Consider the following 27,811-nt stretch of genomic DNA (forward strand, 5'->3'; position numbering starts at 1 on the left):
TAACCTCGAAGGGAGCCTGCAATATTTTTCCAGGGAATTTTCCTCAGACACCTGAATAAGCACATTAAGATCCAGATGCTTAAATGTAGGTATCTAGCAGGGACTTAGTGCACAAAAGTCTTGGACCAAGATACTGTGGGGATCGCAAGGACTCTTGTATTGATTCCAGACTGGATTGGAGGGAATGTGCTCGTGCCTGGGACTTGTACAGGCTGCTCACATTTCACAGACATCCTGGTAGGTCTCCCTGATGCAGTAACTGTGGAGCAATTAAATCTCAGCTCTCCTTAGGGCGTGAGCCATTTAGCTGAAGTCTTTGAACCATTGGATCACTGGGAAGAACAATCTGATACAGGAAAGCTGCACATAAGGTAACCGTGCACAGAGGGTAAAAGGAGCTAATTAGCACTGAGGGAAATGGCACTGCTTTCAGGCTGCTGACAAGAATTGTGTATTCTGGTTTATAACTGCCAAGACCTTGAATGCCTAAGTCGTGCCATCTAGCCTTGCAGCAACCAAGGACCCCACATAAATCTTAATGCACTGGAAACCACTCAAATTACAGTTTCGCAGACCAAGGCAGAAAGGAAATCAGGGAAGCAATCAGCTTAGGTAAAAACATGATCAAATTTGAGTTTTAAATCAGCAGTACTGTAACCCAGCAGAGAGCTGGTCCCCTGGGAGCTGAGCATAAGGAGGCAACTGTAAAACCACTGACTGTCAGGCTACGTGTTTCCTCTCTTCGAAGGCAGTACTGAGAATTCAAACCCCAGACAAGGGACCGTTAGCCCTCTCCTGACTACTACACTTGGGACTGAATCCGGCAGTCCCAGAGCTGAAAGGAAGAGCTCTTTACAGAATAACAGAATGATATGGGGTTGGAAGGGACCTCTGGAGATCATCTAGTCCAATCCCCCACCCAGAGCAGGTTGCACAGGAACGTGTCCAGGTGGGGTTTGAATGTCTCCAGAGAAGGAGACTCCACCACCTCCCTGGGCAGCCTCTGCCAGGGCTCTGCCACCCTCAAAAGAAAGAAGTTCCTCCTCATCTTTAGGTGGAACTTCTTGTGTTCAAGTTGGTGCCCATTTCCTCTTGTCCTGTCCCTGGGCACCACTGAAAAAAGACGGGCCCCATCCTCCTGACACTCACCCTTTAATTATAAGCATTGATCAGATCCCCCCCTCAGCCTTCTCTTCTCCAGACTAAAAAGCCCCAAGTCCCTCAGCCTCTCCTCGTAAGGGAGATGTTCTAGTCCCCTCATCACCTTAGGTCCAGGCTTAAATGAGAGAGACCCCCAACGAGTCTGACACAGATAGGGACTGATAGTGCATGCTCACCTGCACGCTGCAGCATCCTTCCTATGGCAAAACGACCCATATTAGGTATTTGGTTTCTCAGTAGTAAACTTTCGCCCTGCAAACTTTTAGTACTCTGAATGCTTATTTCCCTTTTTGAAGGGCTGGAGAGCAGAGAAATAAAGACTTCATGAGTTCCAGTTTGATTTCTGCAGTTCTTCACTCCTGAAGTAGTGGCCCCATGCACCACACCCAATCTCCTCCATCCAGTGCACATGTGGAGATAAGCCACCAGGGAGAAAACCACTGAAAATCAGACAATGGCACCTGCTGCTCTTGGCACCTCAGGGCACCCAGGGCCTCCGTGGCAATACACTCCATGCCCCACCATTTGGGGGCTTCATCATTTACCCTTTATAAAATTGATCCTTCTCTCTTTTGCTCCTCCAAACTGTTTCTCTCCCCTGATCTGTGTGGAAGCTCTTTTCCCATCCAGAAGACACCTGGCGACGGAGGCCATCTAGACAGCTCTTTTAGAGGCTGCTACTAGCCTGCTCTCCCCTTGATGATTATGGGCCCAAGATGACGCGTGTGACGAAGAACATGGCTGCTGCCTTAAATAAGGATGAGTAAGAGGGGTATGCACTGCTGGATCTTTTCTCGGCTCAACCTTCCAGGGGAAGCACGTCAAACGTTATCTAAGCGCATCCACATTCTTCAGGGACCTTTTTCACTCTGAATTGTTTCAGGGCTTTTCCTCCTCTCATAGCCTGCTCTTTGCTTGACATTCTTGGGCCGATTGACTGGCTACATATACTGCCTGGAAGCGCTAGGCTTTGGAAGCAATCTTCCTAATCTTGTTTCTTTGCTACCCTCTGGCATAGAAGGTCTAGATTTTCAGGTATTAAGAGCTAATAACTTAATTTGTTAATGTGGAGAGGCAGGAATGCTTGGGCGAGGGTGTAAAAAGATTAAAGACAATCCCTGCAGTGATTAGCCTTAAGACTCTATGGAGATCAACAGAGATGTGCCCACGGGGAATCCACCACTCAGTGCCTCACAGCTGGAAGCATCTCCTTCCCGGCTGATGTGCACATGGTGTTGTTGACTCTTCATGTGTAGTTTTGTTCATTAATGTTAGATCTTGACGGAGAGATTGCTGTTCTGCAGAACGTGTTTTCGGGCAAAGGTGAATGTTTCTCTTGAGTTTTAAAGGAAAGTGGTCAAATGTCTCTAATTCACAAGACGTAGTTGTAATACAAACATTATCTCCTACAGCACTGCACCACAAGCAAATGTTCCTTAGTGATGGACCACGGTCACTATTTTGGGTAGGCCTTCTCTGCAGCTCTGGGGTCCACGGGTGCTGCCAAATTATAATCACCGGTCTGGAATTTTAATCCTCAAAGTTTTAATGAGGCTGTACTGAGAACCACAAAGCTCCTTTCTGGAGAAGCAGCTTTTTCTTTTAAACGGTCAGCTACAGCCTGAAAGAGGACTGTGAACTGAGACAGCCTGACCTGGAAATGCTGTGAGACAGGTTAAGAAACAGGTAGCAAACACTTTTCCCTGCTGCTGCCTTTCCCCCTCCTCAGAGACGGGAAACCAAAGGAATAAGTACCTCTGTTAGGCTGAGGACAAGAGGAGTAGGCAGGCAACTGGGTGGTTTCACAGCAGATGCTGCTCCCTCAAGTTTTCATTCGATACATTTAAATTCTCATTAAGGGCTTGTCAAAAAGCATCCGGAAGCAGAGAATCTGGGTCAGTCTTCATTCTGCCCCTCTTTGATGTGGACTGTGCAGGAGCAATTAGGGAAGCTCTTACACCACCCTAACAGGAGGCTGGGATCTGGTTTTTGAATGCTCGTCTGTGCTGACTGACAGAACTCCTGCCCGCTGCAGGCAACCTTGCAGGCACCCTGAAACATCACAGGCAGCTGTGTCAGCCTCTTCCATCAGCTGCAGCAAGACACACAGTGGGAACCTCCTTGCAGGCTACTCCTGGTTTGCAAGGAGCTACCCTTGGAGCTGAGGGGTGGCTCTTAAAGCCTGGTGGGGTCCCCTCCAGAAGGTGTTGTTTTTCTGACAATACCCATCAGCAAATCTTTGACAAAACTCCAAGTCAGCCCTGTTATAATATAACAGGATCTCATGTCAAAATAAGATAAGGACTAAATGTTGGCCAGTGTTAAAATAAGTAGGCAGTGACTGGGGATAGATTTTTCAGGGAAATCAGACTGGAAGTAGTTTGTAGTTAATACATATCATATGCATTTGCAACTATAAAAAAAAAAATAAAAAGGCCTCTAGGTCAGGTACCAGCTCTCACCCCGAAGACGACGGGAAGATAAAATCCAACAGCCCTCTATTTCATTGTGGTTTGCAGAATTCAGTCCTCAGCAAAGTCCTGGTTTTCACCTTGCAGCAGTCAAACCCAAGCACTGCTGCAACCCACTGAAGAGAGACAGGTCACAGCAGAGCCCGTCACCCGAAGTATCTGAGCCACAGCTAGAGGAGGGGGAACCTCCAGGGTGCACACATGTTTTGCTGTTCACACATCCAGATGCAACACATGTGTAGTCCCAGAATGCAGTAGTGATATCTCTTAGGGTCGTGTGGATTCCAGTTCCTCCTCTGTCAAAATATGACCCCAGTAACAACCAAATCAGCATTCATTTAAAGAGAGCCTGCTGTGCTCAGGCAGCCTACCACCTCTCCAGTGGGTCAAGAGCTTCAGGAAGAGAACTACCTGCAGTCCACTGTGAAATCTTCACTTATTGATGGGCTTCATTGTCATTAACTGCATGGGTAATAACAGTGATATAGCTGAGCTTTAATTTTACTTGCTCTGCATGTATATAAATGGCAGCTGTCTTAGCAATAAACATCATTATTGGGCCTTAATGACCTTATGCAAATCCAACCAATCATCCTAAAGTCACAGCTGCTCAGCCAAGCCAAGCAGAAAATTAAAATATTTTCCATGAAACGACTGAGACACTTTCTCCACCAGGTACTTGGGAGAGAGGGAAATGACTTGACTGGATGCAGCAAACCATGCCTACAAGGGTGGATCCTTGTATGCCAGACATTTATGTTAAAGATAGGACTGTGCTTCATTTGCAAAATTAAAGTTATGAGCAGTTTGACATCTGTGTCAGTGCTGGGTAGAATTAGGAAGAAAATCTACTTTACCATGCTCAGGTAAAATGTAATAGGTTCCACTGCCTTTTATTTGGTTAAATACCGTCTAAGGTTCATTCAAATCTGAGAAGTCGTAGCAGTTAAGGAGACATGTATGTGAACAAGACAGAAATAAAGGAATTCTTACAGTTCCTACACATGGTGGCCCTTAAAAAATCACAGAGCCTTTCTGGAATATGAACAAACCTCTGGGGCAGTTCCTTGAAGCCCTTAACATCGTTACAAAGATGGGCACCAACTAGCCAGGGCTGCTGTCTGCCACAGAGATGGTGTCTCTCCTGCAACAGAGCTTTGGCATCTTCCTGGGCACGTACATCTCACGGGGGAGCTGGGGGAACACTAACGGTGCCCAGCCTCCCTCACCAGATAAGCCACCAAGCTTCCTCCAGTGCAAGAAGAGGACCATGACATGCCACTGCTCACTCCTGGTCCTCTTCCTTAGGCCCTGCGTGTGTCTGTGTGTGGGTACATGTTCAGCTGATGAGCTGCTCCCACGTGTCAGGCAATGGCGGGCAAGTCTCTGAGCCTTTGGAAACTGGTCCAGGCCTAGAGTTGGTGGCTCACCTTGGGGGCAGCTCACGCTTCCAGGGACAACTTGCCACAAGACAGATGAGTCGTGGGGATGGTGGCCACAGCAGACTGCTCTGGATGGTCCACACCTTGTGGGAGCCTCTCCTGTCCCATGACCAATGCACCAAACTGAAACACCTCTCATAAGACAGCAGCTCAAACCAGAGAAATTAAAAAGACTCCTCAGATTTTGTGCTGCATTAGCATCTGTCAATCTGTATGGAAAAGCAAGAAAAGCCAAATTCTTTTTGAATGTCTTGACAGCAGCCTGGGAAATCCTGACTTCTGAGAAGCTGAATATCCAGGACTGCCTTTGGTGAATCTGTGAAGGACCTCACTCTCTGGGACAGCCCTGACAGGGACTGATCTCTCAGGGCTTCTCAATTTCCCTTGACAAGGCAAGGCACAGGCTCTGTCTTCTAACTTTGCCGTTTATTATTTTAAGAACTCCTTGCTCAGCTCAGGTAATTACAAGGATCCTGCCACCTGCCTGTTCACCCTTGCTGGTCGTGATATCAATGAAGCATCATATATTAATGTGAGAGAGTGACACTGCCTTATTTGCATTCATCTCTATATTAAATTAGGCTGTAGATCCATCTATGACTTTCGGCAAGAAAGCCACTGCAGAGCCTCTGCGTGTTTCCTGGGAGACGTATCCCCATATGTTAAACTAAAGCAGAGAGCTAGCCTGGAGGATGAGGTGCTCACCTGGGACTGAAGCAATGCAGTCCTTGTTCTGCCCCCCAGCCCTATGGCCTAAGCTCGGGTAAATTAATTAAGCACTCTCCCTTCCTTGTATAGGAGATAAAAGAATTGTTTTACCCAGCAGCAGCACTGGAGAATAAAAGCAGGTTGGGACTACACAGGGCTGTAATCCTTCAGAAACGGGGGACCCACAAATATCACAGATACACGCTTACTGAGCTGTTGCACCACGTTCATTTCTCACTCATACCCACTTTGTTCACATGCAACTCTGCTCTGACAGGTTATTTAGGCCTTTTTTTGCCCTAGCGTTTATCAGCTTACCAGCATCCACTGGTTTTGTTTGCCGCTGCAAACCATTCCTGAGCCTGCCCAGCAGTGCTTGGAGGCCTCATTTTCACCAGCACCAATCCCACAGCAAAACACAGGGTTGTGCCTGAGCTAAGAAGATCAGAAAGAAGACTAGAAATCCCATAGCCAGGACCTGCTATGGTTTAGAGGGTGGCGAGTTCCTGGTGGGACATTGACCCACTCCCACTCTGTAATTCAGACACAGAATCAGCCCAGCAGGTCCAGCAGGAGGCTGGCCAGTCAGTCCTCAAACACTTCCAGCCCTCACCAGTGGGACGTTTTTCCCGGTGTCTCAATTGCATCTTTCTGGCTGCAGCCTTCGCTCATGTCTGAAGTCTGCCACGTGACTTGTGGCCACAGCCTTCCACACTGTGGGTCTTTTGGGGATACTCCTCCAATGCATTTCACACCTTCTCTGAGGTCATTTCATCTCAACCAAATCTCCCTCACCCCCTCAGTAAAATGTCCCACGAACCGGGCTCACAATCTTTCCTGTCCCTGAAGAAGACAGATCCTGCCAGAATTACGGAATTGTTGGAGTTGGAAGGGACCTCCAGAGATCATCTAGTACAAATACCCTGCCGAAGCAGGGCTGCCCAGAGCACATCCTGACGGCATGCAGGCAGGTCCTGAAGATCTCCAGAGAAGGGGACCCCACACCCTCCCTGGGCAGCCTGTGCCAGTGATGTCTCTCTACTGTTGACATGCTGGGGTCATGGCTGTCCCAGCATCCCAGGACACTATCAGTATCCAGCTCAGTCTCCTGACCATAATCTCCACTGAGCACCTCTTGGCAAAGACACCAGAGTCCCACGATGTAGCACTCAGGCTTGCTGGGGGCTTTGACCAATACTAAACACCCTCCCTGACTGAACTTACATGAAACAAAATATGAGCATGGCTCAGGGCAAAAAGAATCCAGGCCTTAAAATACATCTCTCCTGAAGCCAGTAATTGCCAAGCAGCTCTGATCTAATGGACTCACTGGGAGGAAAGCTTCCATGCAATTACCAGGCCCCTAATTTTACCACTGGTTAGCCATTCTCTGCAGAGTTCAACCGGCACTCTGGCTCCCGGTTCGTACATTGTGGACCAACTCAATTTATTCTCATTATTTCCCCAAGAATATTTGCTTTTTTAAGCAGCTCTTGATATTTTCATTACTGCTGCAGCAATCCGTCTCCGTGACATTCTCAGAATGGAAACAGTGGACACTCTCCAAACCTCAGGACAAAGCCAAAAATATTTCCCTGCTCAACTGGTACTCGTAATTGTCCATGAGTTATTCAGATCAGCGTGTCTTTTTAGCTCAGATTCCCGCAGAGCCAAGGCAGCAGGACCCCAAAGACCTGCATTTACAGACGTCTCCTGGACCACAGACAACTCTGTGCAGGACTCACAGCAGAATTCAAGGACAGCTGTAGATATGGTACAGGAAGGCTTGCAGAGGGTAAATGTTTCCCAATCTTCTCACCCAGGCCAGTTCTTGTCAGACACAAAACTAGATTTTGTGATTTCCCTTGCTTTTACACTGCAAATGATTTAAGAAAAAAAATCCTATCAATGGTAAATCCACAGTATTGATCTGTGTGTGAATTTTGACAGAGAGAACTTGACCTCAAAAGGTGACAGTGTTCAGAGCTGATTATGAACTAGACTTGATGCTGAGAAGAATCAATTTTGAACTCTTCTGATTGCCTCCCCTAGTTGTGTCCTATTATTGAACGTAGCTCAGTGAAGTAGGGTTTTGAAATGCTAATATAAAGAAAAAATAAATCACAGCAACTTCTATGATGGCCAGACCAGTCCAGGATCATTCAACATCCAGGGAGCAATCCTGGCACCTGATCTGCCCATCACACCAGTCTCCACCACATCTTACTGAAGCAAAAGATGGTCTTCTGTCAGTACTGTCACGTTGTCCCTGGGCTTGAGAGGAGCTTCCTATAAACACCTCACCAATGCCAAAACCCTTCCTGTGCCCACACAGCCCATAAATCACTCATTATGTGTTAAGCAGCTGGCTTGTTATGTCCACATTGCTGGTCCATCAGTTTCCTTGTGCTTCCCTGTCTGCCTGCCCAGTCCCTCCTGTTGTCTCCTGTCACAAACTCTGACCATCAGCTTTCAGGCTCAAGATCTATATTCTGGCTCTGTATTTGTGCCACACACAGTACCATGGAATTTTAATCCACATCTGAGACTGCTAAGTGCTATCACAACAGCAACAAAGACTTTATGAGGTAAAAACCCCAAAACATCAGTAGGTCCAATCTCACTGGGGACTTTGAGGGAAAAAACCCAAAACATCAGTAGGTCCAATCTCACTGGCCTCACTGTGCAGTTTCTGGTTTGACTTAGATGCAGATGCCAGGCCCCTGACACCACAAAGTCTAGGCTTGCGTGCCTCACCGGACAGAAATGATGCAAGCAGCCCTGCTTCAAGCTAAACATTTATTAGCCACTTTGATAAAGTGGCGCCCAGTGCAGGAATACTGATTTCATGGAGGCTGTTAGCCTAGTTCTGGGAAATGAAGTTACTTTGGGAAGAACAAAATGCTGGCAAAGCTCATCAAACCTCTGCAAAAGGAGACCAAAAGGGTTATGATGTAACAGGTACCTCTGACAGAACTTAATTCACCATGCACAGGTTGATGCTGTATAGCAGCGTCGTGGAGAGAAGGCACGACGCTCACAGAGAACAGGACAAAGTCACACAGAATCACACGGGGTTGGAAGGGACCTCTGGAGATCATCCAGTCCAACCCCCTGCCAGAGCAGGTCCACCCAGAGCAGGTTGCACAGGAACGCGTCCAGGCGGGGGTTGAATGTCTCCAGAGAAAGAGACTCCACCACCTCCCTGGGCAGCCTCTGCCAGGGCTCTGCCACCCTCAAAGTGAAGAAGTTCCTCCTCATGTTTAGGTGGAACTTCTTATATTCCTTTAATCACCTTCAGTGTTTTCTGGCTAACAAACAGACTGTGTGATTAACACAAACCATGCTTGCTTGCACAATGGCTAAAAAATTTGCCATAAATTCTCAAGTCCCTGATTCCTCAGATAACAGAACTTGTGTTAAAGGGAGAGTTGGAGAGGAACTTAATTTGCTTTATCACTCAGAGTCGCTCTGTTGCCTGCCAGTGCCCAAACACCCCAGCTGAAAACCCCAGGGAAAAGGAGCACTCTGCTGCTTTTACAGTGGGTGAACATCCTCCTTGTTTGCTCTGTTGAAACACACAGAAGGATGCAAGGGGCCCGTTCAGCTGCCTGCCCACACAGCAGCAGGGAAGGAGCTGAGGCAGTGGGTACCTTCTGCTGCTGCCTCTCCCCTTTGAGGACCCTTGGGCAGCATCTCTATATTAACTGATGCCTCTCTGTCCTGAAACTCCATCCATGTCTTTCTGCCCTGTCTGCAGTCTGAGCTGTTTACTGACTGCCCAGCTCTCTTGTAGGACAGTGGGAACAACACCACCAGCATCCTCCCTCTGCTCTTCTGATACTCGGCGTTTCACGTACACAAGGCCATGCCAGCAGCTCTATGTTCCCATCAGGACCACAGTCTTGACTTCTGGGACAAATTCTGTCTTCAGTGGAAGTCTCAGTGATGGATCCTCGTCTGGCTTATTACGCTGTCCCCTTCTTGCTTTCAAGTCTGCAACACACTTCTATCAGTGAAAGACCAGGCTCACAGTCACTAGAAAACATTGCCAGCACAAAAAATAACATTGTCTACCACACTACAAGAGCAGCATACAGTCCCAACAGCTGGCATGAAGTTCTGCTTAAACTACTTCTCCACAGTTTTACATGTCTTCCACTGATGGCCACAAACCAACGAAGAAAAAAAACCAACATTCCAACTCTCCCCTCCCAAAACTCCTCCACAATCCAGAAGAAAGAGAAAAAAGCTCATGAACGCAATCATCAAGCCAAAGGTCAGTAACGACTCCAGTCTGAAGTACTTGTTGTCAGTGAAATTAAAGCTTAAAAGATTAAGAAGCATGCAAGCTGAGTGACAGAACTTGTTTAAAAATAGATTACAAAAGTCTCAGTCTCTTCAATAAACAATGTCCTACCTGGTTATTAAATCTCTGTTCAGTTTCCTCGTCTCAGCTCTTTGCTGTTTGTAACACCTATTTCTTAGGTATATTTTCATATTGGCGTAAAACTGAGTGCAAATCAGCTGCTGATTCGGAGAGGCATCCCCAGCTTACACAGAGGTTTACTGTAACTTGGACAGAGAAGAGCCTTCAGAATTTAGTTTATTTTCTCAGGGAAAAGAATACCACTGGAGCAGGAGGCGGTGCAGGTCAGATGGGTTGAGGTGGTCTTTTTTTACTCCCAGTATACTGTGGAATGACACCTGGACACCAACTAGAGCCCTTGACAGAAGAAGTGATTGGAAGAGACTCTAAAAACCTAAGAACATCTCTGGCCACAACCCCGCATCCATGGTTCCCTGCTCCACTCAGAGCAGCCTGCCTTGTTCCAGGGAAAGGTGAAATAGAGAAACTGGAACTCAAATGAAAAACACAGCAATTAAGTGGCAATTAACACATCAAGCTATGCAGATCAAGAATTACTGTTTAATGCTGGAGTGACTTGCAACTCATGGTTACACTGCTTTCACGCAAGCGCTTTTCACTAACCTCTTCTCATCTTCCATCCTCTTCTGCAGCCCTGCAAAAGGCGGCAGTTTAGTGCTGGATGAGGGCAGAGGGGGACTGGGTGATGTGCAGGAGAGAGCAGCAGAGCTGCAGAAAAGAGGAGAATCTGGACAGAGGAATTTTGAAAACTGAACAAGCTCTGCTTGTGCTGGCTTGAGTGAGAGCTGAATTAAGCAAGCATTGACTGCTTCCGAGAATCCCACATCCTTGGCGCCAAGAATGACAAGAGGGCAGTGGAAGGAGGGGAAAATTGTGAAGCACAAACATGGGAGTCAAAGAGAAGACAGGACACAGAGACTGAGGCTTGGAGGGGACCCTGGGCTAAGGTCAATCTCCCCATACGCAGTCGGTTTACAATCATGGAAAAAGCCTAATACAATCCATCACAACGCAGACAGCAGATTCCATGCCTGTATCTCTTCCCTGCTATCTAGCAAGCATCCCCGTGAAATGTCACTGAAATTCTGTCTGAAGGGCTGAGTCTGCTACCATCTCATCTCTTGCAGCCTTCTCTGACTTTCTCGTACCCTCTCTCTTGGCCACTAGAAAGCAAAACAGCCACAGCAGCTAAATAAACAATGCTTGGGTTATGTGACTTAGCTGCACAGTTGAAAGAATATATATTAGTGTCACAGGCACGTGGACAACCAAGGAAACAGCTACACAAACACATCCAACCTGCGCTACATCAGCATTTGAGGAGTGAGGACAGTCCTTAAGATATTTCCATATGCTAAAACCATCTACGGCTTATAAGTTGTAGCTACTACCTTAAGGCAAAACTTCCTCGGGGTGTGCGTGCACATAAAACATCAGCAGAACAATGCAACATGATGGAAGAAGAAGGAAAAGCTTCTGAGGCTCACCACCACCGCCACGTGGGCTGCATTCAGCCATCCACAAGGGTAAACTTTACCTACATCTCTAAATACGCCTTGGTCAGAGATTTCAAAACACACCAGAGGCTGAGTTCTTCAGCTTCCAGAGTCCCAGTTTGAGATATTTTAAAGAGAAATCTGATTTTCAGAGTGTGGATGCTCGTTTAGAAAACCCAGCCTTTCCAGGCCATTGGGTTGGCCATCAAAAACACAGGCTGCCTGCACTGATTGTCACTTTTGGAAAAGTGGTCCTCCTGTGCCAAGGATAAAGACCTCAGGAGATTTCATCACTCATATCAGTGACAAGAGACAGAAATAAAAAAAATAAATCCCTCCAGTCCAGAATCCTTATTGGTGACCTGCAAAGTGTCATCAACACTAATTGGGAGAGAAAATCAAGTCACTTTCAGACTACTGAAACACACATTTCTACTTTTTAGTAACAAACCATGGCATGACTATTTTTCACATAATCTAGAACCACCTTGGTTCTGAAACAAATTAAAAAAACACCATCTTTTTAGGGTCTGATGGGTAGAGGCGTCTCTGGCTTGTACTGGATTTGAAACTTTTTCAAGTTTTCAGCACTGTTTAAAAACAAACAAGGCAGACAAAGGGTTTATGATACTTAACACTAACAGAAATGTCTTTATGATTGTTTAAAGCAATTTTGCTCGTTTGCAGTTGTTAATCCTTCCCTAGAGCCTGTAACACACACAACTTGAGCTCTGGGCTGGCGAACGACAGCCTCATGGTTAATCTCCCCAATCTGTTGACATTATTCAAACCAATCCATTTTCCAACCCAACTTGGTCCTTTCTGGCCGGGCCACAAAGCAAAAAGGAGCACAATGATACACTAAAGCTGATTTTCATCTACATCAACTGGTTTTTAGCAGGAGAGTAGCTCTTTAGGGGCATTACAACACTACCACAGTTATTTGGAAAGCCCTAAAGCGAGGCGTAAGAGCAGACGGTATAAACAAGTTGTGTGGCTTTTAGACACCCATCTTACAAGCAGCTCATCCTGCAGAAATGAGCTTGGCTGCGACTGCTTGTAGGACTCGGGCTCCAGCTACCAAGGTGGTAAATTCCTTAAAAATTTCAAAATTAAATACATAAATAAAGAAAAGGAGTGGAAGCTTTTCTAATTACTGCCTCGCTTGAGGGCTTCTGGCAGCCTGCTCCCAAGCTACCTCAGACTGATGGCTAAGCATTAAGCACTTTTCCCCTTCCCACAGCACCAGTTCCCACCAGCACCTTCCCACCTCAGCCAGGGCAAGAGCCAGGTAGCTCTCAGCCGTGCACCAGCGAAACCTGAGTGGCTACCTACAGGCAGGGTGGCCAACATCTCCATAGTCCTTAACACCCATTTCCAGCAGGCTCCGAGAGTGGACAGGGAAGGCTCCTACTCCAAAGGCAGAGGTGACAAGGACCATAGGAGCGTGTTGAATCGACGTGCAGAGCTGCCTGAGACCTGCTTGGTGTTTGGAGCAAGGAGAGCACGTGGGCATGGGGGAGCTTCCCATTTTAGACTTGCCATGCTGGGTAATGGACCCTTTTTGTAGGCATTTTAATGACTTCAGAGACACATCCAGAAGGAAGCCTCTTGTGGTGGCTGCGACTCTACTGGGATTACAAACCAGGGATGGTGGGGTTCTCGAGCCGTGAGCAGACTAAGGGCAGATACGTTGCAAACCCTCCAGAATGAACTGCCCATGGGGTATACTAAGTCTGCAGCTTGCAGAGGAGATGAAAACAGCAAAAAATGTGATTACCCTGGTTCTAGAGCAGGCTCCTGTACCTTCAAAAGTGCCTCCCTGGCATGGAGAAGGTTAGTCAGGTGGTTTCAGGTCAAGGAGCCACAGAGCAGAAGAGTGAGGAGAGGGGATCTGGACCACACTGAGTCTGGGGCAAAGCCAGATGCTTGAGAGCGACAGCTATGGGGTAGATCCATGACCCAGGGGAAAAATGTGCCTGGAGAAAACTTTGCTCTCAGGCCTCAAGAAACTGGGGGGAGAAGGCTAGGAGACAAACTGAATGGAAAGAAACCTGGAGTGCTTAAAGGGTGCTTAACAGGAACATCATTGTGCTAGCAAAAGCACGCACTAGATGTTAGGAGATGAGGTAGTTATGTCGCTTGCTTAATTCAGGTCAAGAACAAGGCTAGGGATAAAGCCAGGCCTGATGACAGGGGTGTTTTGTTGTGTGTTCCCTTACAGAAGGTGGAACATGAGCTGGGGCCTAGAAGAAGAAAAGGGTCTTGTATGGCTAAAGCAGCTGAACGCTCCCAAGGAGAGATGGACTGTACAGACATTGAGATGTCCACTTAAACCAAGGTCAGCCCAGCAAGGAAACCTTTGTGCAATGCTGAGGTGGAGCAGCACAAACAGCATCTGGAGTCAGAGGGAGCTGCCCTCTGAACAAAGAACATGCCACAGGATACCATACGTTCAGGGGAAAAAGCGGGCCCATGTCAGCTCTAATTGGCCCCTAAAATGACAAGTTATTCTTTTGTATTTAATCTCTCTGTGCTTTGTTTCCCCACCTTTGAAACATCCCTTCATCTCACAGAGGTTTGGGGAAAATTAATTAATTGTTCATCAACTGCTCAGATACAATAGCGATGAGATCGGCAGAAGTTCAAGAGGAAATTAATAATTCTGCCTCTGTAACAGGGCTTGAATAGAGCCTGGTAAATAAGGCAGAAGGGCACACACTGAACAATGAAGAGAAAACAAAATAATGAATAGCTGTTCATTAAGTGAGCAAAGTCCATTCTGTGCACTAAGGGAGGCAGTGACCCTGCGGAGAAACCAGCATGGGATCCTGTAATTAAAGACTGTATAATAATGCATACGCACCAGGGGGGCAAATTAAGGTTGCACAAGAAACCTTAACGCTGCTATTTTATAACTTTTCAATGTTTGATTTTCAACCTTAACAATGCTCTTTTAATGCAGTTTTTAGGTGCGTAGTATCATATAGAAGTGTGGGCATCGTACTTTCCTTTTCCAGTTCCAGCAGTGGGATGTCTATTCTCATTTATTCTGAGAAGCGTGCACTTAACAGCCATTAACAGCTTAGAAAAATAATCAATTAAGAGTTGGTGTTCAAGTAAATTCATACCATTTTTTGGGGGGTTTGTTTTTTTTTTTTTTAAACCAAAAAAAAAACAACAACTTTTTTAAACAAAGTGCCAAATCCAGTATTTTCTTAAGCCAAGGAGTAATACATGCAACATAGCACATACATACTACAACCTTATTTAGAAATAAAACAAATCCTACAGAGGGGCTGGTCAATATTTGTTAATGCCACGTTTAACCAGTCAAAAAAACAAGCAAACAAATAAAAGGGCTTTCTCACGATACTGAACAGTTCTGCAAAAATAAAGATTGCTTGTGGAAACGCTCTGGAAGTCCCCTGCAGGTTTTAGTTCCAGGTTTCCCAGCCCATGGGCAACACAGCGCTCCTACGCACTCGGCCACCAGGCAGCCACCCCAAAATCCCCAGCACCAAGATATTTCATAGAATCATAGAATTGTCCAGGCCGGAAGGGACCTCCAAAGGCCATCTAGTCCCACCCCCCTGCAGTCAGCAGGGACACCCCCAACTAGACCAGGTTGCCCAGGGCCTCGTCGAGCCTCTCCTTGAATATCTCCAGGGAAGGGGCCTCAACCACCTCCCTGGGCAACCTGTTCCAGTGCTCCACCACCCTCATCTCCACCACCCTCTCCTCATCTCCAATCTAAATCTGTTCCCCTCCAGCTTGAAGCCATTTCCCCTCGTCCTGTCACTGCAGGCCTTTCTAAACAGGCTCTCCCCGGCCTTCCTGTAGGCTCCCTTCAGGTACTGGAAGGCCGCTATTAGGTCTCCCCGGAGCCTCCTCTTCTCCAGGCTGAACAACCCCAGCTCCCTCAGCCTGTCCTCGTAGCAGAGGTGCTCCATCCCCCTGATCATCCTTGTGGCCCTCCTCTGGACCCTCTCCATCAGGTCCATGTCCTTCTTATATTGAGGGCTCCAGACCTGCACACAATACTCCAGGTGAGGTCTCACCAGAGCAGAGTAAAGTGGCAGAATCCCCTCTCTGGACCTGCTGGCAACGCTTCTTTTGATGCAGCCCAGGATGGGATTGGCCTTCTGGGCTGCAGCTGCCCACTGCCTGCTCATGTCCAGCTTCTCGACCACCAGCACCCCCAAGTCCCTTTCCTCAGGGCTGCTTTCCAATCCCTCACCCCCTAGTTTGTATTGGTGGCGAGGATTGTTCCGGCCCAGGTGCAGAACCTTGCATTTGCTCTTGTTGAACCTCATGAGGTTCACCTGGGCCCACCTCTCCAGCCTGTCCAGGTCCTTTTGGATGACATCCCATCCCTCTGGTGTATGGACAACACCACACAGCTTGGTATCGTCCGCAAACTTGCTGATGGTGCCTTTAATCTCCCTGTTTCCTCCCCCAGCTCTGAGCTGAGCAGCCCAGGAGGGAACAAAACAGCCCCATCACCAAGTTATGGCTTACTGAGCGCTGCCGACCATGCTGCTCTCCATCCATCTCCTGGACTGCCAATATCTCCAAGCAACCCAGCACCCAAACAGCAGCTCCTGGCATCAGGTACCAGCCAGCAAGTGGGACCCCAACATGTTACCACAACTGCAGCTGCAAATTGCCATCATATAAAAGCTCCTGCTGGAACACCGCTGCTACTGCTGGCAGGTTTTACAGGAAAGTGAGGGTGAAATTACCTCCACCACCTCTGCAATGCCCTTTGAGGAAATTGGTGGTGTGATCATCTTGAAGTTGTCCCCGCTCTGCTGGAGACACACCACATGTAAAACAGACCAAGGGGGACCAGCATACCAACCCTTCTTGTCCACCCTGGCAATTTGCAGCAGCCACCTCCTGACAGCAGAGCATTTAATGATGGGTTTTGGTGAAGGCCACATGAGCATCGTCACATTGAAACTGTCACAGGTGCAAGTTTAATTCTCTGCTTTTCTCCTCTCACCTGACAAACCCCAAAGCCCTCCAACCTCAAACTGAGATGCCCGAATGTCTCTTTCCAGGGCAGGAGTCTCAGAAAAGCAACCTTGGGGGAGATTCACAAGACAGCAAAGTTTGGCTGCTAAATCCCTGTCCATTCACTCGCTGGTCACATCTGAAAAATTAGAGGACTTCAACTGTTGACTTCACAGGTTTGAGCTCAAAAGAGAAAACCCTGCTCTAACTGAGCTAAAGCACAGCAGCTTAGACCCATGGCCTGCCTCCAGGCTCAGCTGGCCCATTACAAGGCAACTCAAAACCAAGATCCAGGTCCCCAGAAGAATTAAAATCCAACTGCCAACCAAATTTAGAAGCTGTATTAGTGCATTACAGAGACATTATTGATAATAAAACCAGATTCCTATTAATACTAACACAAGACAAAACAATGAATCCCACCAGTAAAAGTGAATGACTTATTGGTGAAGTGCTGGGAGTGGGAAAAAATGAAAAGCACAAACCAGAGTTTTATCTAGAATATTGGAAATATTTAAATGGAAGTTTCCTATTTGCTCATTTAAATCATGAGTCCAAGCAGCAACACCAATTATTCCAATTCTCACCCACCTTCTGTGGGCTAAAATGCAGCAAACGGAGGTTAAGCAACTTGACGAAACAACATGAAAATCAGCAGCAAAGTCAGGGAAAACAAAGGTGGGACAAATCAGTCCAAATCTCAGTTCTTGGCTTGAAAGAGACTTACAGACCACACTTAAGATGACTTACAGCAGCCAGTCTCCCCTGTGAACTTCTGAAAGCTACCACGCCTGGAAGGCTTCTGAAGGCATTTGCAAGATCATTTCAGCTGGGTTATATCCTTCAGAAACAAACAGCTCCCACCTGTACACAGTCTCTTGAGAAGACTGACATTCTCCATCAGCCCCTAAACTCTAGCGAACCTCTTCCACTATGATTTATAGCTAGTTTTTTTTAGCAGGTTTGAGGCATGCAATCAATACCGCGGAGAGTACAAATCAGAAGAATTAGCTCCTCTGCCATCGTGCTGAACAGTTAATCGTCTGCATTTGCTTAAAAAAAGCAACCTGAGCAAAAAGTCCTACTGGTCACAGAAGAACACCTCTGGGGAACATGGCTTCATGCCCTAGGAAAGCTTTGGTCATTAAAAATTGGCCTGAATCAATTGGGCTTTCACAGTAAGAATTACAGTAGAAACCTCTAACATATTGAGTAGGCGTGGCTTCCAGGTGCATGTTCCCATGCAAATCAAGGGAGCTTAGGTGCCTAAAAAGTACCACTGTGGGCTTTTCCTGAAGCCTCCCCGTAGTGAAAATGTTCACCTTCATCCTGAAAAAGTTCACTGCTAATGCAAATAAAATTGGATTGCAGACTTTCCAAGGAAAGTCCAATCTCTCTGCATGTGTTCTCATACTGACCAAGCGACACAGGCCCCTTAAGTTCTTCCTCCAGACCTAGTTATCCTATTGCCCTGCATTGATAATGTCATCCTGCTTCTCCTCTTTACAAACAAGTCTGCACAGTAACATTTGAAAGAACATTTTATGAGACTGTAAAAATACTGGGCATGCTGGCAAGTGCCAAGGTGAATGCAGATTCAGATATTTAATTATACAGTCAATCATGTCTGCAATTCAGACAGCAGCTCAGCTCTCACAACTTAATTACTTTAATTTCTGATTAATAGCTTGTGTTGTCATAAGTAGTTTGACGTGCTGGAAAACAGTCAGAACTTATACTAGGAATGGATAGCCCTAATGCTAGTGAGGAAAAAAGTTAGGGCATCCTTGGAAGTATTCAAAATCTGACTGGACAAGGCCCTGAGCAACCTGATCCGACTTTGAAATCAGCCTTGCTTTGAGTTGGGGGAGGTCAAGGTGGTGAGGGCTTTGGATCAGAGACCTCCGAAGATCCCTTCCCATATAAAGCACTCTGTGATTCTGGATATATGAGATAAAATACAAGCAAAGGCTGTATCTTTCTTATACAACTTCATAAGTCATGCCAGTCACCAACAGTGTTGTGCCAGCTCAGCACATGTATCTGAAACTATCTTGCACAAAGACAGCATCTTTTATGATGCTCCAGAAGTGTCATCATTCTTTCAGAGGCATCTTGGATGGCTGGCTGAAGTGCATTTTTACCAGCCAGAGGCACAGACATCTCCTGGTTCCTTTGGTCTAAAAGAGCCAGATACAAACGTCACAACACATTTTTTCAATAGCTACCAAGAGGAGGTGTTAAGTAATCAACTTTTATTCCTTTGACCACCCACATATCTTGGGCAGCTTAAAACGCCTGAGTTGACATTTGCTGTTCAGCTTTTCATTTCAAAAATGCATGAGGAATAGCGTAGGGCCCTATTAAAAAGAACAAACCCAGAAAAAATTGTGGCAAGGTTGCGAACCTGGCAGCTGATTTCACAGTGCAGCCAAGGCACAGGGTGAAGCAAGAACTGTTAGGAATCATTAAATGCTCTTACCTGTCCTGCAAAAAGCCCACACACGCCAATAATACAAAGAATGTTAAATACAGCCGAGCCTACGATGGTTCCAACGCCTACGTCTCCTTTTGTGATAAAAACACCTGAAAAACAAGTTCAAGGCAAGCTGTGTAAATTGGAAGAGCAGAATTTTTCCACAAAAAATTGCAGACCTCACACCCCATTAATGAATCTAAAGGCACGTACCAGTTCTGCCACTTTTTCTCATATTTAATAGGGCAACTTTCAGAGAAAGGTGCTAGGGTGAATAAAGGTGGTAGAACTTGCTTTCTGAGGGTTCCTGGATAGCTTGTCTAATGAAAACCAAATACCTTAGACATGTCTAAGTCACCAACCTCCTGGGTCTTCCAATCCAACATTATGGCAGTGGACATCATAAAAGACAGCAATCTCTGGGGGAGGAGCTGGTGGGACACAGACCTTATCGCTCTCTACAACTACCTGAAAAGAGGTTGTGTGAGGTGTGGGTCGGTCTCTACTCCAAAGTAACAAGTGATAGGACAAGAGGAAATGGCCTCAAGTTGTGCCGGGAGAGGTTTAGTTTGGATATTAGGAAAAATTTATTCACTGAAAGGGTTATCAAACATTGGAACAGGCTGCCCAGGAAGTGGTTGAGCTGCCATCTCTGGAGGCATTTAAAAGATGTGTAGATATAGTGCTGAGGGACATGCTTTAGTGGTGGACTTGGTAATGCAAGGTTAACAGTTGGACTTGATGATCTTAAACGTCTCTTCCAACCAAAATGATTCTATGATTCTATGACCCAAATGTGCAGGAAACTATCTCCCATAAGACACCCCCTCGCCAGTGCTCTGCTCTTCCCCATATCCTCATCCCTACCGGCTTCAGTAGGCAAGCAGAAGCTGCCTAGCGACTAGCTACTTGCAAGCTGAATGATGCCTCTCAGGATGAGTTATGGAGCTACATTACAAGCTCCTTTCAGAGCTCTTCTGTCAAATTTGGTTAAAATTGGCCAATGAGGTTAACGGCGAGGGAGACAATCTGACAGACACATGCATCATGGTACTACACAAAATTCTTTCCTTAGGAAGTCAGCCTAAAAATAACACTCCATCTCCTGCTAGCTGTCAGTCTGTTTAAATTCACCACTTGCTTCTAAAGTTCCAATAGTATTTAACCGGCCAGTGTAGTTTAGATATTTTTTTCCACTTTTTTCTTTTCCCAGAAACATATTACACAGAAGTGGTCACCCACCAAGTGACACTCGGTATCCAGTGGATGACACGACAGCAAGATAACCATCTGACCGTTAGGGCTTCTCTAAGCTGCCTGAAGGAATCTGTTTTTATTTTCACCCTGCTACTGCGCTATCCTTAACTGGAATACAATCCCAACTTGGTCCAATTTAAGTTCCTACATTTTGAGGCTTTGCTCGTGCAATGGGAACTCTCTGCAGAGCATGCAGCTTTGCGTGAATTAATTTGTGCTCTGCATCTGATAGCTGTGACTGAAATAGAAGTATCTCCTAGAGAAAGTATCTAAGCTGAAAATAATTCTCCTCAGTGATGAAGAGCCCACCTGAACCTCTCAAGCGCTGCTCTGATGATCACCTACCAATAGAGATGTGGATGTGTAACACAGCAAGAACACTCTCCCCTTGTGCCAGGTAGCATATGCACGGTATAATTTTAAGGACTGTTGAATCCCTTGGTCCACTCCCATAAGCAGAGAGTTGCTTTGGTAGTGTGATGCTCTGACCAACCTGTTTCTGCCAGAAAGCATTTCAAATCCTCTTCTCCTCCCTACTCTGGCTTCCCCAGAGGGAAGTGGTGTTAGAAGACTAACCAGAGTGGAGGTGATGGCAGAGAACCTGCAGCTGAGGACACAAGGAGTTCACCCGGGTACCAACCCAAGAGGCTGGAGGTGCATCCTTTCCCGCTAGGTCCTAGAGATGGCGTGGCAGATGGTGTAGGAGGGTGGAGAGGAGGGGAGAAGGCTGCAGGTGCAGAGCTCCAGGCTGTGCTACAGCGAGGCAGATTCACAGACAGTTAAGATGAACTGCCGACCGGCCCTGGTTTGATGGGGTCAGATCAAACCACTTCCAAGGCAGCCCTGCTGTGGGATAATGGTATTTTTTTCAGAGCTGATTCCCCACAATGAGTCCTATGCGTGCCCACGAGGGAAGGGCCGGGTATTATAACAAATGTTACAGGCATCCCCATTTCAACTCCGAAAAGCAGCCAGGGAAACGTGGAGGTTTCAAGAAGAAGCAGCAGCAGGTTAGTTACCTATGACAGATGTAAACAACTCAGGAGCAGAGCTTCCCGCTGCCATGAAAGTTGCCCCAGCCACATCTTCGCTAAGATGCAAGCGCTGCAGAAAAACAAACACATCAGAGTCATTGATTAGAACACTGACAGGCTGAAGGAATTCAATCAGAAACATTAATCTGTCCACCAAGAGCGGGAAACTGCCAGTATCTAAAAAGTTTTATGTTTATTTAAAGTTTCAGTATAGGGGAAAAAGTCATCACAGGTGTTGGCTACTTAAGTTGGCATATCCTTCTAGAGACGGCAGGTTGCAGCTGTGATAGCCTTTAGAGAGGAAAGAAAGAGCAATACTTTAGACAACAACGAGGCAGTTTCATGAGTCACAGCTCTTGGTCTCCTCCACGACCCCCAACAGTACACACCTTATCTCAACTACTTTGGCTTGTAAAGGGCAGGGCTGGAGCTCAGGCTTGGTTCACCTCCAGTCACCTTCCCTGCCACCATTTCAGTCTTGGACATTTAACCTCTCTTCAACCCCTTTTATTTGGACCCTCGAAGATACTTACCTCCTACGGCCTTCCCCTAGCAGCGCCCAGGGGTTATCTAAAACGGGATTTCTGGAAGGGAAAGGACCCACTCCTCTATGAAAACTTCATCGGCATATGCTGTTTCCAAAGATTTACTTGGTTAATTACTTCCTTTATGTTTTCTGCCTTCCCACTGCTCCATCTGCACAAGTCACTGTTCAGCAAACGCGACGAGGCTGTTAAAGACCACATGCCTTGCTGGCACCTTCCATGGTTTAATGTGTAGCTAAAAAAAAAGCCACCCCCCCCCCTCCATACGGCCATAAACTGCTGAGCTGTTACTACCCAAAGCTGGCTTGCTCACACGTGTGCGAGTCAGCGGCTGCCACCGTACGAGCAAGGGGAAGACAGCCATGGGTGGTGGGGACATTTCTCCAGCAGAATCAGCTGTTTGAAGCAGCACATCCAGACTGGCAGGCAAAAGGAAGCCTTCCTCTTCCCCCTGCAGCAGCGCGAGGTTTCTCTACGACTTCATCGATACCAAAGGACATTTTCACAGACACAAGATTGCAGGAATCCTCCCACCAACCTTATCTGGATTGAAGATCCCACAAAGGATACTCTAGGCCTGTAAGAGAAGGCAATTCTATCCACTCACCCTACATATATAACAAAAAATCTTGTACATATGTTACAGAGACAAGGAAAAAGGAAAAACTGTGCCCTTGCTGGGAATGCTTTTTAAGCAGGAGACCACGTCATCGTTGTCCTGCTATAAAAGCCTGTGGAACCTGATTAAACACAGTCTTATAGAAAATTATTTTAAATAGGATTAAAACCATCGTAGAAGAAGTTCATAGGACCAGAAGGAGATACCCAAAGGCCAGTTTCTTCTGCAGGAAACATAGAGACAGTCATCCTACAATAGTCAGTCTGCAACTCAATGGTGCCTTTTGGAAAAAAAGGCCATCGGCCAAGGAAACCAGCTGTGCTGACTTTCTGTGGGCATGTTTTAATTTAAAGCTATAGTAGATTCCCTCGAGGATGGTTCCTAGCTAATTTATTGTAATACATATGATGATTAAGTTAAGACAATAGAGCAGAAAATACAGCACGCTATGCAGGAGGCAAAAAAGTATTCTCTGGTATTCGCAGACAAATGTTTGTAATTGCCGTATGACATGAGTTGCGTCATGTAAACACTCCGAAACACCAGTAACAGAGTAGCTGGGCAAATGCAAGGACAAGCTGTTTTAGAAGACAAATGAAAATCAGAGCTTTATTGTAAGTACATCTGAAGTAAGACAGAATGTGAATGCCTACCATAGCAAGCGTTCTGGAACAAATTCTCACCTCAACGCACACATTTGGGAGCACAAATGCCTTGTTGGTTTAACTCAACAACCGATTTCCAAACAAAATGAAGCTGAGCCAGAAAAAAAGGCATTTATTTTAGAATTAGTGCATCTAAACTGTGAGCAATTGTAGAATAACTATTGGTTGATCTCCAAGACCAAAAACGCCTTCGGGCAGGAGGTTTGAATTCTTTTGTGCTGGATACAACAGTGGTAGTCATATTACTGATGGTAGATCTTTGATCAGCAGCAAGTCATTACCATTTACGGTTGTTTGCATGCTAAGCACATGACATGTACTGCCATACCCAGTACAACCTCTTAGATGTGAGTTCCTGCCAAGGGGCTCTCTCCCCCTACCCTCTTGTGATTATTTTTTTGTGAGTTAACAAACAAGTGAACCCTGAAAACATCACAGGTGTTAATGCCTCAGGTGATGGAGAAGGACTTAGGTGGTCTTCTCCCTCACAAAGTAGCCCTGGTTCTCCAAGCCAGCCTACTTATTTCACAGGTTCTTTATGTGAGGAGAATATTAGTTGCTGTGAGCAATAGTGGTAGCATCTGCTGTCTTTGGGCAGTGATAAAACCTTCCTTTTCCTAGAAAAATAGGCAAGAGTGGATACTACTAGAGGCTGCAGAGGCCTTTGAGAAGTGACCCGAGCCTTTTCCCATGCATTCTTGAGTGCTAACATCAAGGACAAACCACAAAAAGCTGGATGTTTTGAAGACAAGCCATTCTGGACTGATAAAATCCACAGTATTTGGATCAGGAAACGGGAATGTGTATTTCTTTTGCTATCATCTAATTACAGAATGGCTTAATTATGGATAAAATACATAAATAAAAGGACTTGAATGCCCCTAAAGGTCACCTGTGGGGTGAGAAAAACCTTTTTTGGGAGAGAATCAAGTAGAAGCAATAGGAATAGCAAAATTATGATCCATTTACATAACCCGTTTTGATAATCTCTAATGACACAGTACCCTTCTTCTTGACAGTAACTTCTTAATACATATATGTTAGATCTAGGGTTCTATCACTAAGTTATCTCTTTCATGCACAATTGAATAAAACCTGTTATTATCTTATTTTATTGATGCTGTTGGGTAACACAATGGTTCAGAATAGTTAACGCGTGAGTTGTTATGCAGCATTGAGAAGACCACAAATAACCAGAAAGTAAAGATCTGGTCAAGTGAAAGTAGCCTTCTAGAGCCCAGGGGCCGGCAAATACTATGTTAAAGTCACACAGGGAGGGTGCTTGCTTTTTAGACATCAGATGCCTGTAGAAGCCCAAACATATCTGCAAATTTGTTTAGAAGAACAAATAGCACCTTAATTCTGACACTTGTACCTCTATATCCAAACTTTTGGGGCAGGTGGAGGCACGCACAGATCCTACACCTGTAGAAAGCTAATGACAGCAAAAGGAGAGGGACTTCTCCAGCCTGTGAGCCTCTCATTTATGATAACTAAGTTTACCACCAGGAAAGTTAGAAGGCGTTAACACCGTGCATAGTATTTCCTATCATCATTTGTAAACACAGTCAAGGACCAAGACTTCTACTGACCAGTGCAGGAAACAGAGGTGCAGAGAAATGATGGAGGTTGTCCAAGGGCACTCAGAGAGTTCATGGCAGAGCTGTAGCAGGAGCTTGTGCTCCACAGACCCAGATTAGACCTCTGTGCCGTAAGCAAGGCCACTAATCAAAATATACTTGTAGGTGAGAATTAATGAGTGCTCAGTCAAGAAAAAGAATAATCGATCACCAGGCTCCACCTGTGTCCCTCTGGGTGGCAGGCTGGGAATGTTGACAGCATCCCAAAATACAAGCCTGTCCCGAACACTTCTTACTCAGCTCAGGTCTTGTTCATCTACAGTGACACAACCTTCTTAGACTCATGTTTCCCAGCAGGGTTCCCTAGCTCAGGAGCAGGGAGGGTAAGTAACTCAGCACGTCTACATCTTCAGCACCTCCCATCCCCACTTCCACATCAACGTCTCCGTTCCCTTCCCCTGAACCTTGCAGTGGCTTTCCCTAGATTCAGCCCTAGAGAGTGCAACAACTCTGCAGGACAGGAGCTCCTTCCCTCTGCTGTCGCCCTTCAGTTACCCCACTACTTACGCACCAAGATAGTGGGATTTTCTGGGGACTTTTGCTTTTTTGATGATGCAAAAAAAGGCTTGTGTGGCAGGGTGCTGAGCTACAAATATCAGGTTAGTTTAGAGACAATTTCCATCAGAGCTGTCAGCACAAATGATTTCTCCTGCTGTCTCCCACACCTCCTCCAAGGGCCAGGCACAGCCCATGCCCTGATGAGCGACACTTATTGCCAGGCAGATCGGCAGGCATCTCCTCCAGCTGACAGACATCTAACTGGTCAGACCAAACCATATTTTCGACACGCAAAGACTTCATTGCCCGAGACTGACATTGGAGAGGGCTCACAGTCACTTCGGGCACACGGTCTGTGTTCACCCTGTAGCTGTCTGAGCTGATTTAGGCTAAAATGTACTCCTTGTCTTCTAAAATTTCAGCATGCCAACCTTAGCAAAAGAGGGACAGAGTCCCTTGCAATTGCTGGAAGTGTTCAAGCACTTCTTTACAGCTGACCTAGCTGTCTCTGCTGCTTTGCAACTTGTACCAACACAACGCAAGGTACGGAACTCATGACTTTGAAGGTAAAGTACAAGATCTGTGATTTCTACTGGTAAAGCACCAGAGGTTTTTAATTTATATCAGCTAAGGGTAGGGCCTAATGTTTTTGAAGAGACATATGCAAAGACAGGCAAACGTGAGGCAGCAGCATCTATCACAGCGTGAACGGTCGGAGTACCTGGAGAACCTGGAGAGCCATCAGCTCTTGGGCTGGGCTCATCTGGAGCATCCTGAACCTCAACCAAGACTTCACTTCCAACCCAAGCTCAAGCAGCCAAACCCAGCTCCGACATGGGTCTGCTGAGGGCAGCCCTGCTCTGGTTCAGCAGCACTCCCTGCTGGGGCTGCTCTGGGACCAGTAAGCCCTGGGATGAACATGCCAGCAGCTGGGCAGCGGGAGCAAGAAGGAAGCACATTCCACCGGTCCCACGAGGCCAGGACCACACGCAGGGGCAGGACCCAGCTCTCAGGCAGCCGGCTGAGAGCTTGGCATCTCTCCCTCCCCTTGGTGGTTTTTTTTTTTTTTTTTTGTTTTACCTTGTGATAATATTCTATGAATTACAAACTTCAGTGAACCTCAAAAGAAAGAGAAGTAGCTGAATGTCTGGCTCTGAGTGACAATCCACATGTATATTCACAGTGGAAATGTATGTTCCTAATCACTCTAGACTAGATAACCTTGTTGGGGTTTTTTTTTTTTTGGTTTTGTTTTTTTAAATACCAACACATCTAAACTCTCCTGTGCTTTTTTTTTCGTTCCCCAGCCCGATGCTTGGCTGGGGAGTTTGAAGTTTCTAAGTTTGAAGTTAATGGTACACGAAACTCAGAAACACCTCGTGGGTCACTATTTCCACGCCAAAGTCAAGAAATAAAAGGTTACGTGTGACCGAGTGACACGCCTGAAGCCACAACCGAACTAATGTGCTGTTCCCTGCACGGGCAACGAACTGTCCCAGCGCTCCTGCAGTCTCTGATGGCTGGATCCTACCTCAAGGACAGGGTTTCTCAGCTGGAGAGGTGTCAGAGACAAGTGGCACAGCACAGGAGAAGCCAACAAGCTCTGCTGGGCTTGTTACCTGGAAGCCCACGCTGTACCTTGCCCCACCGGGGAGCCCGCAGCGTGGGGCTGAGTTTGGGAATCATTGCTCCAGAGAGTGCGTTTTTCACTGTTGTTATAAATTGCTTCCACTTTCAAGGAGCGGTGTGATGCAGATATAGGAACTGTTGTTTGAGAGGCAACTGCTAGCTTTAAGACTCTTCAGGATGAACATGCTACCTGTGGATATGGACCACAATGAATTTCATATCATCGTTTCAACCCTGAGAGTCTACTGTGATGGCAACCTACAATGATGGACTATATGAATTCAATGAACTTTTGTGTATAAAGATAAATCATAAATAAGGGACTTATGTATATATGTATATATTTGTATGTATTTGATAGATAAGAAGTAATAATAATCAGAGCATGATGCAAATGGTATGGAATAAGGGGTGGAATGTCCTGGTTTGAGGTAAAACAGAACTAATTTTCTGTTCAGTAATTTTACTTTTTGAGCTAGGCCTCTTCTGACTAACTAAACTCTGAAATTAACAGCATATTGTTCAGAAACTGTTCACTCTCACAGTGATAAGACCTGATTATACCAAGGAATGGTATGCAGAGAGGCCCCTGCTTATACTTATTGCTATAACAACCAAGGTCAGGTAAATTTGTTATTTGCCCCGTTGGAGGGTGGGAAGCGGAAAAGCGCAGAGGGGTCACACCTGTGGGGAGGAGCAGACAGGACAGGTGACCCAAAACTGACCAACTGGGGCGTTCCACACCATCTGCCCCACACTCA

The 27,811-nt window shown here is 46.2% G+C and overlaps 1 protein-coding gene across 2 annotated transcripts in view; it reads right to left on the reverse strand.

Moving 5' to 3' along the window:
- SLC24A3 (solute carrier family 24 (sodium/potassium/calcium exchanger), member 3) overlaps positions 1 to 27,811 on the reverse strand; it is a 163,898-nt gene that overhangs the window by 35,899 nt on the left and 100,188 nt on the right. For both annotated transcript variants that reach the window (XM_014962393.1, XM_014962392.1), the window contains 2 exons: positions 21,440 to 21,524; positions 19,170 to 19,273 (listed from right to left, as the gene is read on the reverse strand). In XM_014962393.1, coding sequence (XP_014817879.1) covers positions 19,170 to 19,273; positions 21,440 to 21,524 — 189 coding nt within the window. The remainder of the gene's footprint in view (positions 1 to 19,169; positions 19,274 to 21,439; positions 21,525 to 27,811) is intronic.

Source organism: Calidris pugnax, unplaced genomic scaffold (assembly GCF_001431845.1).
Source record: "Calidris pugnax isolate Ruff unplaced genomic scaffold, ASM143184v1 scaffold147, whole genome shotgun sequence".
NCBI lineage: Eukaryota > Metazoa > Chordata > Aves > Charadriiformes > Scolopacidae > Calidris > Calidris pugnax.